The 13,703-nt window shown below is 41.8% G+C and overlaps 1 protein-coding gene across 1 annotated transcript; it reads left to right on the top strand.

Moving 5' to 3' along the window:
• Window positions 1–8,510: 8,510 nt before the first annotated feature.
• atpsckmt (fATP synthase c subunit lysine N-methyltransferase) lies at window positions 8,511–13,400 on the top strand. Its single transcript, XM_018754011.2, has 5 exons — window positions 8,511–8,646; window positions 9,110–9,425; window positions 10,316–10,453; window positions 11,792–11,842; window positions 12,497–13,400. The coding sequence occupies exons 2-5, from the start codon at window positions 9,135–9,137 to the stop codon at window positions 12,731–12,733; spliced, it is 717 nt and encodes a 238-aa protein (XP_018609527.2). The 5' UTR covers window positions 8,511–8,646; window positions 9,110–9,134; the 3' UTR covers window positions 12,734–13,400.
• The last annotated feature ends 303 nt before the right edge of the window (window positions 13,401–13,703 follow it).

The following is a 13,703-nucleotide window of genomic DNA, read 5'->3' as shown; positions in this document are numbered from 1 at the left end:
AATAACTGTATTGAACATTATGTATAAAAGTTGTCTACCTTTACCAATGAACTGGATTTTTCTGCTGTCATTTTACAGTTGCTTTTAAAATGGTTTTCCAAAAAAAGCTGGTATATTTTATATTTTTAAGAACTGAAGTTGTGAATTGAGCCACAAAAGAATAGTAATATTGTTGCCACTCTTCCTTAGAGAAGTATATGGCTTTAACCTTGAAAGAGTATTAACCTGAACATTTCATAAGCCCTGTGGAAGTGATAATTTGACTACCATTGATACATCTGCATGTTTGTATACTTAATTCCCAGCCTGCGTGGGTGTGTCTAAATCAGTGGGAACACTGAATTTAACAACTGAAGTGTGTATATATGTTTAATTGGAATGTTCATTCATCTGTTATCAATGATGATTTGTCCAGCATAAGGTTACAATGGTTCAGGGCTTATCCTAAAATCCAGGCACATCCTGGACAGAATGACAGTCTGGTGCAAAGCAATCGCACACACTCACACACAGCAGTTTAGAGTCACCAGTTCACCTGACACACATGTGGGAGAACATGCAAAGTCCACAATAACAACATAACATGAAAACGCAATGCTTATAACTTAAAAGCAAAACTGTGTTGATTAATTTAGTTAAAATAAGAGCAAAATGTTATTCTTGTAATGCATCCTCTATTTAGTCTTTTATGCTGTTGAATTGGACCACACAACTCTTGCTAAACCTGTATACCAATACAGCCTACTAAAATCTTACATTTATTCATTTAGCAGACACTTTTCTCCAAAGTGATGTACATCTCATAGAAAATACAATGTGTGCATTACATTAGCAGGAAGAGAGATGTAGGTGCAGATGTGTGATTCTTAAATAGTTAGTTTCCACCATATGAACCAAAGTTCATCACTTGTGTAGCTGCATAAAACTATCTGAATATTCATGATTTCTGATCACCTTCCTAGTTTTTTTTTTTTTTTTTTTTTTGGAGATGCATTTGACCATTTATGTTACAGTACAGTACTAGCTGTTTAAAGGTTTATCCGGACATGGTCTTAAAGTTATTGTGCATGAACATTTACACATTACATGAACTTAAGAGATCATAGGCTAAGTGAGTCTGGAAGGGGTGAGTTTTAAGACACTTTTTAAATGTAGATAGAGATTCAGCAGTTCTGAGTGAGAGGAGAGGTTGTTCCACCACAACAGAGTCAGAACCAAGAACCCAAGAATCTTAAATTCTAATATGATAATACTAAATATTACACGTCATGGAAATCTTGCAGGGATTTCCTGTTTCCTCCATTGTTCTTTCAGCAACACAAAATAGAAATTAACAGACCGTTAAACCTTATTCCACTTGTGCCACCAGATTTTTTTTCCTGTGTAATTCTGTTGAACTAGGGTAAAACCTATATGATTAATTAAAAGAACTGCCTGCCTTTTTTGCCTTTTCAAAAATATGACTTTAGTTTACAGTGCTGGGAATAATAAATTTACTGGTATGTGATTAAATCCCTTCCCCAGTATATTTTGATGTTTGTATGATTTTGAGATATTTAAACCTTTCCACATTTTGCTCAAATCCTGAAGTACAATTTGTTCCAGGGAATGCAGGAGCCATGCAGTCTAATTCAGATTTCCAGTATGTCCCAACACTTAATCAGAAACAGATTTTGGATCAATTTAATGTGTGCTAGTAAATCTAGTGGTTTTGTTCTTTTTTAAATAGTTCATAATGTAGTCCTTTGTGTTGCAAATATAGGATTTTAGAAATGCCTTAAATTAGCTGCAAACTCTGTTTTCTTTGCCTGTGCTGAGACTAAGGTAAATGATTAAGAGGAAATGTACCATAGTATGTTGTTGCTTGGGCCACAATGTCTCCTTTATCAAAAATTCAGTTTGTTTGTTGTTTTTGATGCGCTACAGTTTTTATTTGCACAGATTTTTCTCCAAAAGCAATAAAATCTAGAGCTTCTGTATTTACATTGATTTACCCTTTTATACAGCTGGGTAGCTTTGTAGCAATTCAGGGATAAGGATCAAAAGTACCACAGCAGGAGTATGATAAAAACATGGGTCCTTCAGGCATGAGGTAAGGGTTCTAACCACAATGCTACCTGTTGCTGGCATGTTCATGAATATTCACTCATAGTCGCTGCTTTTATTTTTTTGAACTATCAATTCGGGGGAAGTAGGTTAGCTATTTACAAGACTTGATCAACCACCACACCCCAATCACACCGCTTCGCTCATCTATTTCTGCCCACTTGGTGGTCTCGTACACGAAAGATAAAGCATGGAGGTTCTCACTTCTGGCTCTGTTGTGGTGGAATGACCTCCCCCTCTCACTCAGAACTACTGAAACTCTGTTCGCATCTAAGAAGGGTCTGAAAACTCACCTCTTCCAGACTCACTTCACTTCACCCATGATCTCTCAAGCTCATGTATGGTGTAAATGTTCATGTACTGTAACTTTATGATCATGCCCAGATCAGCCTTTACACAGCCGCTACTCCTGTATTGTATGTAAATGTTTGTGTACCTTTAAAATATATTTTTTTTTTGAATGTAGGAAGGTGATCAGGAATAGTCTATTCTGAGTTTTATGCACCTACTCATGCGATGAACATCGATAAAGTGGAAACAAAGTTTACTTAATCACACGTCTGCAACTATGGCTTTCTTTCTCCTAATGTCATGTACAAATTGTATTTCTCTGAGGTGTATGTCGGTTTAGAGAAAAGTGTCTGCTACGTGAACAAATGTAAATGTAAGTACATTGATCAAAGGTACTACAGCAGGAGCAGGATTCGAACCCAAGTCCTTTCAATGCAATTCAATTACTCCCGATAAACTGAGTTATGGTAATGTCAGGGTGTTGGGCTGGGCTTTTTTTTCCACTTCTGGGGAAAGTTACAAGAGGTGGACAAAATAACAGAAGCACCACATGGAAAAAGGAGTTTGAAGAAAGTTACAATTACAAATGAAGCTGCAAAAGTCAGTTATATGAGGCTGATTACCACAGTATGTATCAGCAATAAAAGAGCTGTCAGTTACTACTTTGATATGACTTTTCAAAGTAACATGAGTCCATTAATGGTTCCAAAGAGGCCAAGTAGTTGGTGCCCAAATAGCCAGTGCATCAGTCACAAAAACTGCTAAATTCTACACACACGCTGTCTGAAACCATTTGTCCCATGCGGGGTTGCAGTGAGCTGGAGCCTAACCCCGCAATACAGGGCAGAGAGCTGGATGGGGAGGGGATACACCCAGGATGAGACGCCAGTCTGTCACAAGGAACCCCAGGCAGGACTCGAACCCCAGACCCCCCGGAGAGCAGGATCTGGTCAAACCTACTGCGCCACCACACCCCCCCACGCTAAATTATATAGTATACCAAATAGAACAATCTCAAAAATAATGAGCATGTACCAAACATGGCCAAGCTGCACTGGTAAAGAGGAGCAGTGGTCGCATGTTTAAGATCACCTACAGGGATAGATGGAAACTTCTCATAATAGTTGCTAAATGCCACAAAAGTACAGCCTCAGAAATGACCAAAGAACTTAACCGCTGTGATCCAGTCGCAGCACAAATTGTACATCATGCATGTCACATAGCTAGAATTTATGGCAGGGCTGCTATTTGAAAGCAGTTTGTATCCAAAGGTGCAGAACCCGGTGTAAGAAACACAAAATTGGAACCCCAAGTAATGGAAAATGTAAGATGGTCTGACGAATCATCTTTCACCATGTTTTCCAAGTCCAGGCAGGTTTTTGCTTGGAGAAAGACACAGGATGCCTTCCACCCACAATGTCTGTTCCCACCTGTTAAGCATGGCCCTTAGTGTGATCCTTAATGGTGTGGGCAGCCATCTCGCAGGAGTCATTAGATCTGACAATTGCTCTGTATGGTCGTATAACGGTCAAGGAATATGAAGCCATTTTACAGGGTGCACCCTATGGTGCAAACACTGTTGCCTCATGATGTTCCCATATTATAGGAAAATGCCCCCAGACACACACACACACACACACACACACACACACACACACACACACACACACACACACACACACACACACACACACACACACACACATTTTCAGAGCCGCTTGTCCCATACGGGGTCACGGGGGAACCGGAGCCTACCCGGCAACACAGGGCGTAAGGCCGGAGGGGGAGGGGACACACCCAGGACGGGACGCCAGTCCGTCGCAAGGCACCCCAAGCGGGACTCGAACCCCAGACCCACCGGACAGCAGGACTGTGGTCCAACCCACTGCGCCACCGCACCCCCTACCGCCCCCAGACACACCAAGACTAAATCAAATGGCTTCCATGAGCCCCACTCATCAGGTCTAGAGGTCATTGAAGTTCTGGAGTGCAGAGTGCGATGTAATGTCCACCTCCTTCATCAATGAACTGGGGGCTTTTCTTCTGGGATGGTGCAATATCCCACCACACATAGTTCAGAACTTGTATGACAGTATTCCAAGAAGGACTGAAGGTGCAACCCTACTCCTTATTCAGGCTTTGATATTAATGTATTGTTAGGTGGCCATTCACTGTACTCCTTGATAAGTCAGCTCTTTAATTGAGTGACCAAACAGTAAGTCTACAAACACCTGATTATCAAAGCACAACTTGCTTGTCTGATACCGTCATGTTGCTAATACACAAGTCACTGTCTATTGAAGTGAGATTTAAATAGCAAATTTACATTTATTATTGTAGGAGATGGTTTTTGGTCAGATTTACTCAGCTCTCAGCACATTGAAACAGAATATGTCTGAAATAGAATGATTTTGAAACACTTCTTGAATGTTGGGAAGGATTCAGCTCTTCTCAAAAACAGAAGTTGGCTCCAAAATTAAGAATCTAGAGGTTTGATTTCAGACCCCTGGTGAGTGGGACCACCAAGTCACCAGAAGTGGAGGAGCCAAGCAGTCTTGTTGGGGTGCAGGGAGTGATCAAGCCCTGTAGGTATCAGGAAGCTGAACCTTTGACTATCTTATAGGCCATAACCAGAGTCTTAAATTTAATACATGCCTTCATGACACCAACTGAAAGAGGTGAGGAGGGGAGATGGGAACTCTTTTGTAGGTCAAACAGAACACATGTAGCAGCATTCTAGGTCAGCTGGAGAGGCTTAACGGAAGAGGCTGGAAGACCACACAAGGAGCTGAAGTAGTCCAGGTGGGATATCCTCATAGCCTGGACCAGAAGCTGTGTAATGTGGTTTAAGGTATGGGCAGATTCTTCACCTGTTGACAAAGAAGGTGTCCGTGAAACTGGGTTATGGCTTATATGAGTCAGAATGATAATGATTTGAAAATGGTGCTGAACAGTCATAATAATAATTAAGGTTCCACAGACATCCTGACAATGTAAGCACTGTCAGAGTTGTAGAGATGCTATAATTTGGATGTTTCATGTATTTTAGAGAAGTGATTTGCATCATGTTCTTACTCCCTGAAGACTGGTCCCAACTCAGATCTTCAGCTGCTGGTACAAGACATACCCCTGAATTACTCTATTATACCTACTAAACCCAATCCAAGGACCATAAAAACTCTTGAAAACATTTGCTATGTGATCATTTTTTTTCATTTGTATACGGACAGTAAAATTTTCTATTATGACCCTGCTCGGGACAAGCGGTTTCAGTCAATGAATTCCTTCTCAGAGTGAACAGGGTTCCTCAACGTTTGTTTGTTTCCTCATGTTTCTTCAGCTACCATCAGTCAGGCTGACTGCAGGCGCTTTGAGCGCCACCTTGTGAAACACCCTCATTGGCGTCATATTATTTTTTTCCCTTTTTTCTAAAATAAACTTTATTGACAAAAACAGCAATAAGAAAAGTTAGGATCATGAAGAAAACAAGAAACCAGATCCAGATATCACCACAAATGATGTCAGAGGGAATTTAACAGAGAGGGAAAACAAACAAACAGAAAAAAAAAAAAAATCATTAAAGTTTTTAAACTTATTCATCAGAAATAGGGTAAGATGTCAATAGAAGCAGAGTTCTCGCAGCTTTGGGAGTTCTGGAAAGTAGAATAGTGTTCTTTAATCTTCATTTTATAAACGGCGGAAACAAAGGGTTTGAATGACTAAATTTACACTAACATATGAATGTAATATTTGGCTAATAAGAAAATAAGGGGAATTATTTGGCAACTACTGTCGCCTGACTCTCTCGTAACTGAAAATTCCAAGGAATACATGCTTAGGGTTTCTGTTTCCATTAAAAGGTCCAACAAGAACTTCTGCCTGTGTCTACAGAACCAAAGCAGGTGAAGAGCCGTTTCTGAGGGACCTTTACAAAATGAGCACTTGGTGTCGATGTCTTAAAGTTTTTGGACAAAGCATTTACTTGAGTAAATTTTACTCGGCAGACGGAGGAACGCTCAGCAGCCTTGTTCCCGCCAACGTCATCACATACGTAGTGTGGAATCGACGTGGTTATGACTGTAAATGCGGAAGTGACGTTTGGAATTCAGTACATTTGTATAAAAAAGGTCTAAGATTTACGTTTATCCTACTCAACTTGTAGAAATATATCATAAAGATCACTTTTTCCCCCGAGAATAACTGAAGCGGGTTTTAGTTCGTTGACACTCGCGCCACCTGTCACCTGGTATGACGTCACTCAACCGGGCTGCCTGGGGGGTTCCCCTGTCACGCGCCGTTTTGCACCATTTTATCCCTGTAAAACCGAAAGTGGGGATACATTTGGAGGCTGCGATCCACAGCAACCACACGTTTTATAGGAAAACTTGAGTTCCGGAAACACCCGACGCTGCGCGGGTGTCTTTCAGTTCTTTCTTTGACGAGAAAATACATACAAAAACCAGAAAATGGCCAAAAGTAAGTGCTGGAGTCGTAAAAAATATTTCCGTGGTACTCTGTATACGTTTCCTTCTGCGAACGACTATGGCTGTAATGCCTGCTGGTTTGTGTGAAACAGTGTGTTAATGTTGTTACAGAGGAGAACGCCGCCGTGACAGCTGCGCGGGACCTGCGCGCCATCGGCGACATCGTGGACCTCAAACACAAGCTGGCGAGCCTCGCGCTGCGGGACAAGGCGGCTCAGCGGGGCGGACAGGTGCCCGCGAGGAGCGCTCTTCCGCCTGCGGCCTTTAGATCCCAGAGCCCGAGTGAGCCCGAGTGACCCCGCGTGACCCTGGAGCCTCAAGCAGGGGGAACCGTTCGGAAACACGCACTCAACACACTGACTGAGACTGAGAACCACGCGAGAGGGATCTGCTACAGAAGAACAGGACCGGTTCGGCACGAACGAATCACACAGGGTTTGAAAAGACCCGGGCACAAGCCTGGAATGAAGGGAAACTCCTCTTCGTCCGTCCGCCCCCCCCATGGACCTTTTGGACTCGAACGAGTTCAGCTCGGACCCTTTCACTGGGTTTGGGTTGACACCGTCAATTTGGAACCGAACTCAGGGCGCTGTGTGTTCTGATCTTGTCCGTTTTTCTTTGGTCCACCCAGGAAGAGAAGTATCTCGTTCTGTTAGTCTTCCTGGTTTCTCATCATTGTCCTCTCCTGATTTGCATTTGTCAAAACAACAGGATGAAATGACGCGTTTGTTTTTGCCACTGCTTTATGCTTCTCTTTTTTAATGTTTTTTTATTATTATTATTATTATTATTATTATTATTATTATTATTGTGCTCTTGGATGTTTTTTAAAATTAAGTTTTTGATACTTCGAACTTCTGCATTATTTAAGGGAACTATATATACAAAATTATGTTTTCTCTGTTTTATTCTTTACGTAGGTATTTATTATTAATATTATTATTATTATTATTCGTAATATTATAAGTGTTGTCCTATTTTTTACCTTGTTTTTCATACATTTTTAATGCATTATTTAGAGAAAGCAAACATACAGAATCATTGTTAACAGGGTTATTTTGTACAATGTGTTTGTTACAGCTGTCCTTTTTGGTTATGCTTCATACCCAGCTGTTGTTTGTCTGAGTGTTTCGAGTGGAGTGATCACAGGTGCAAAAAGCAAATGTCTAGTTTATCATTTAAACTCAATTTGTTTCTTTAAATCACCTTACTTATATGGTAAAGTGTAGGCGCTGTGAATTTTGGGGGGGTTCGTGTGCTGTCATGTGTCTGCTTTCTCTTCAGGACAAAACTGCAGATGTGAAAGGAACCTGTTTTTGTATAACAGTTTCATCCTCGATAAAGTGTTTCTATAAACCTGTGACGTCAAATGTGATTTTACTGGTTTGATTCACAGACGCAATACAATATTGATAATAAATATTTATGGAACATTTGAGTACATCTATTTGTCTCTAAGTTTCGTCTGTGCTTCACAAAACTACCACAGTGGAAACATTTGGAGTGACAAAAGTATTATTTAGGCGTCTAAAAATAACATAACTGTGTAACACTGTACATGTCACAAGAGCGGGCGGAACCATTGTTAGTTGTGTTGGTTTTCCGGTGGGAGAATTTGACCGGCGGACTTCAGCTTCTTCTTCATCTTGAAGAATTTGCTGCTTTACTTCCTTGTTGTTTTCGAAACGTGTTTTTAACCGTATTAATTATGACGGTAGTAAAGTCGCTATAACTCGACATTTCCCCAGAGAGCTGAAGGAGCTCGGTAAGAATCTTAACAGGTGTCGGCAATCCAAATAAACCATGTCTCATTTCAGAAATATTTGCAATAATATTATTTATTTATTATCAATTTTCGCACTTTAGCTGAAGTCTTTCCAAACTAAGTAACTTAAAAGTTTTAAACCATGTATACAGTTTCGCATTTTTACCGGAGTAATTCGAGGATAGTACCTTGCTGAAGGGTAGTAGGTTGGAGTGCGACTGGAAGCAGTAACTTAGCGTACAAGTCCGTTGCTGTAGTACCCAGGTGCAGCCACTAGGGGGCAGTAGGTTTGTCGTGTCATACGCGGGTCCCTCCTGCCTGAGTCAGTAACAGTTCGAGACAGAGCTACAGGCATTTTGGTTGCTTAATAAATCAGTTAGGAAAAATATAAAATCAGCATTTTCCTGTTGTACTAGCAACCACATCATGATATCCTTAACCACTCTGTCCTTTCTATCGGTAGATGAAAAACAAGTCCCTGGAAAGCAATGACAGAAGTGAATGGAGGAGCCGCAGTGGTCAGAGAAGAAAGTTTCCCACCGAGGCCCCCCATGGAGGGTGGTGGGGGTAAACGCCGCTGGGGGCTAGTGGTAACGGGCGTGGTGGGCGGGTCTCTGGTGGCGCTGTACGCCGTGGCCGTGCCCTTTGTGACACCTGCCTTGCGGAGGGTGTGTCTGCCGTTCGTGCCCGCCACTCCGGCGCAGGTCCGCAACGTGCTACGGGCTGTGCGGCCGAGCAGCGGGACGCTGGTGGACATCGGCAGCGGGGATGGCAGGATAGTGAGTACAGGAGAGCAGAGCCGGGCACGGAGCACAACTTCTCTCTGAGTCAGGGAACGCACCTAGGACATTTTGTTGTTTTCTCCAAAGCTACTTGCAGCGTTAGGTTGGTGAACACGACTACATCGCTGACAGTGATTTACCTATTTATACAGCTGGGTAACTTTCATGGGGGGCACAGTGGCGCAGCGGGTTTGGCTGGGTCCTGCTCTCCGGTGGGTCTGGGGTTCGAGTCCCGCTTCGGATGCCTTGTGACGGACTGGCGTCCCGTCCTGGGTGTGTCCCCTCCAGCCTTGGAGCCTGTGTTGCCGGGTTAGGCTCCGGTGCGGCGCGACCCTGCTCGGGACAAGCGGTTTCAGTCAATGTGGGGTGGGGGGTAACTTTTACTGTGCAGTTCAGAGTAAGTTCCTTGCTCAAGGGTACCACAGTGGGAAGTGGGATTCAAGCCCACGTCCTTCAAGTGGAAGGCAATGTCTCACTGAACTGTTACCTGCTGGCCCTACTTTTGATTTAATGTTTCTTTTTAGGTTATATTTGATTTGGTTGACTTAACTTTACCCAGTGTGATGCTTTGCATTGTATATGTAAATAGACACAATTGTGACAGTTTTCAGATCTAAATTGCATAAATAACAGAAATTCCTTACAATATCTGACCTTCTGGGTGTACACCATTTGTGATCCACAAAAACCCTTTCATTTCTATTTTTTTTTTTATCAATTAAAATGAAGTGTGTGAGTGGTATGGAAATTAGTTAATTAGTATGGTGGTTGGGACATTACCCCTCTGTCACTTGACTTCTTACCAGGTTTGCCATGTAAATGTCAAGCAGTTGGTCTGAACAGGTCGCAGACGATGTGTGTTTTGACATTTGTCTTATTCCTCGTAGGTAATAGCAGCCGCCAAGCAAGGCTTCCGTGCGGTCGGCATTGAGCTGAACCCTTGGCTGGTGTGGTATTCCAGATACAGAGCTTGGAGGGAGGGGGTTCATCACAGCACCACCTTCTACAGATCGGATTTATGGAAGGTAGATAATTTTACTTTCTTCATCTAAACCACATCAAGCTTTGATGTTCATTTATGGTTTACTTGCTGAGATTCAGAATATTTCAATACATTAAGGGAAACAGAACTTTCAATTTCAGATGTACATTTACATTTATTTACTTAACGGATAGATGCCTTTTTCCAAAGCGACTTCCATTGGATACTATGTAGCGTTATCAACCCACACACCTTTTTTCACCAAGGTGACTTACACTACTAGATACACTACTTACACTGGGTCACTCATCCATACATCAGTGGAACACACACACACTCTCTCTGTCTCTCACACTCTATGGGTGAACCTGATCAGCATGCCTTTGGACTGTGGGAGGAAACCAGAGCACCCGGAGGAAACCCACACAGACACAGGGAGAACATGCAAACTCCACACGGACTGAGTGGGGATTGAACCCACATCCTCTCACACCATCCAGGTGCCGTGAGACAGCAGCGCTACTCACTGTGCTAGTAAAAGTAGATGTAAAAAAGATGTAAAAGTTTCTTTGAATTGAACTTACTTTAAACCACAGTTTACTTTTACTTATTTGAAACCACAGTTACATGACAGCTATTTTGTGTGCTTCTATACAGTAATTCCTGCTACAGGATGAGAATAATTTTCTTTTGATTTGTTTGTCTGTTGTCAATAGGGGGAGCTCTTGCACTACACCTGATACTTTAATTTTTCCCTGTGTTTTCAGAATCAGAATCAGAACGAGCTTTATTGCCAAGTATGTTCACACATACAAGGAATTTGTCTTGGTGACAGAAACTTCAACACCACAGACAGAATGACAGTAACAAGACAGATGAGAAGATAGAATATGTGAATGAAGGATAAAAAATGTACAAAAATATAAAGTACCCAATATACAATAATAGTTATTAGACATTGTATGTATGTACAGGTATGTTCTATACAAATGCAAGGGAGTGTGAGTAAGAGATATGATGTGATAAATAGATATAAATATAAATATAAATAGCGTTGTGTATTGCACTGGTTTACTCTCTAGGGGGGATTTAGCTGTTAGTATTTACATTCAAAAACTTTTAAAAGTAATTTTTAAAGCACGTTAATGCTTCATAAATGTTTTTTTTCTATTTAAAAATAGACTAATGAAAGTCTACCCTTCTTTTAAAATTGTTTGTTAAACTACACAATAAGGTTAGTGCTTCACTTCCAAATGTAAAGGAGATATTTCCTTGCAAGGCCACAGGGTATTTATTTTAAATATCTTAATAGTTTACATTATGTGATTAACTGATAAGTCCAACTCGGTGTGTGTTTTTAATCTTTCTCCTCTCTGTTTAGGTAAATTTTTCTCAGTACACCAATGTTGTGATATTTGGAGTCCCTCAGATGGTATGTGTGCATTAATATGGTTAAAATGTTTCACGTTTTGTGGTTAGAATGTGAACTGAACACATTTTGTTTTGCAAATTGACATTTCAGAGCCAGTTTGCAGGACGTCCTGGTGTTTTATGTTTCTCGTAATTTAACTGTGGTTTCAGATATGCATTTAGTATCTTGTAATGTTATGCCTAGTTGATACTTTTGAGTAAATTATCAACAGTAATAAGCTGGTATATTGAAAGTATAAAATAATACACCAAGAATATTCCTTTGTCTGTTGTTGCAAAAATATGGCTCTGACATATTGAGGGTGAGGAACTAGGAGGAAGATGGGGCAGCTGGTAGTGCAGTGATTAGAGCTGCTGCCTTTGGAGCCAAAGGTTGCACTTTTGAATCCCACCTCCAGCTGTAGTACCCTTAAGTAAGGTACTTACCGTAAATTGTTCCAGCAAAATTGCCTAGCTGTAGAAATAGGTAAATAATAGTAAAGTAGCTTAACGTTGTAAGTCGCACAGGAGAAAAGTAAATGTCAGCTAAATGAATAAATGTAACAGGACTGTAAGCGGCACTGTGATGTGCTGTCAGGGGACAGGGAGGCCACCGACTCCCCTGAGGGTGGTGCTGTTGGTACTACTGATAGCTACCTGTACTTGGCTTCCCCAGATGGCGCAGCTGGAGGAGAAGCTTCAGGGAGAGCTATCAAGTGGCGCCAAGGTGGTGGCCTGCCGCTTCCCCTTCCCAACACGACGGCCCGATGCTGTGACTGGCGAGGGGATCGACACGGTGTGGGTGTATCACGCCAGGTCCTTCGGTGCGCCACGGACGGACACAGAGCCAGCTGCGTTGGCAGACTTGTCGAGTCCCGAAGCAGCAGAGAGAGTCCCGCAGAAAACTGCTTAACGCTCTTTGTCCACTTCTGCTCCAGCACATCCTTTGAACGACCTCCGAGATTTTATTATCCTGACTTGTGTCACAGTAATACTCAAATACATGAAAGGTAGATGTGATCCTGCTGGATGTCAACATATTTCATAGGACACAGACCTTTTGTCCTAAAACTATGGTTCACTGTAGAGCCTGTGTTTGGCTTTGCCACTCTCTCATGTCCATTGTCCACAGTGACAAAAACGCCCTTAACTGTTGACCGTCATTTCTGATGCGTCTGTTCACGCAAAGGTTCGTTTTTCAAGACAGACTGGAGTCCCAAGCTGCCGAGCAGACAATCAGCCGCAGTCGTTTTGGGTCACCTTCCACAACTCTCTCTCCATGTATGTTTAATTTAGGAAGTGCCCCTCTGCTGCTCAGCAGGAGTAAAAGTAATATATAAAATTGCCAGTGTCATTTGTGACTGTCAATTCTGGTCTGCGGGTTGCTGACACTGAAGGAAAACTGAGGCGTTCAAGTAAAACGTATATGTATTGAGGGGGAAAAGGGGTTTTGCTCTGCGAGCTCACCGGTCTTTGTGGGGAGGTGGCGGTTTGCGATAAATAAATGGCCCTTTAATAGCCCACATAGCAGGAGGCGATGATTAATTTGGTGATCAGAAAGGCAGTTCAAAGAGAGAAGGTGAGGCAAATACTGTAAATGAGATTTAGAAATTTCTAATGATGGCTTTTAGTAGTTTGTTTACATTTTTTAATTTAACTGTCCATTTTCTCCAAAGCAGCTTGGAATGTTAAGCTACCTACAATTACGTACCCATTTATACACCTGGGTTTTTTTTTTTCTGTAGCAATTTAAGGTGAGTACTTTAGGATACTATAGCAAGAGGTTGCATTCAAACCTGTAACTTTTGAGTCCAAAGACGACGATGTTAACCATTGTGCCACCTGCTGGATGTGTAAAGAAATTACATTCAGTTCTTGAGATG

Source organism: Scleropages formosus, chromosome 9 (genome assembly GCF_900964775.1).
Source record: "Scleropages formosus chromosome 9, fSclFor1.1, whole genome shotgun sequence".
Taxonomy (NCBI): domain Eukaryota; kingdom Metazoa; phylum Chordata; class Actinopteri; order Osteoglossiformes; family Osteoglossidae; genus Scleropages; species Scleropages formosus.
Note: the sequence above shows the minus strand (reverse complement) of the source record. Positions and strands in the feature narration are given on the sequence as shown.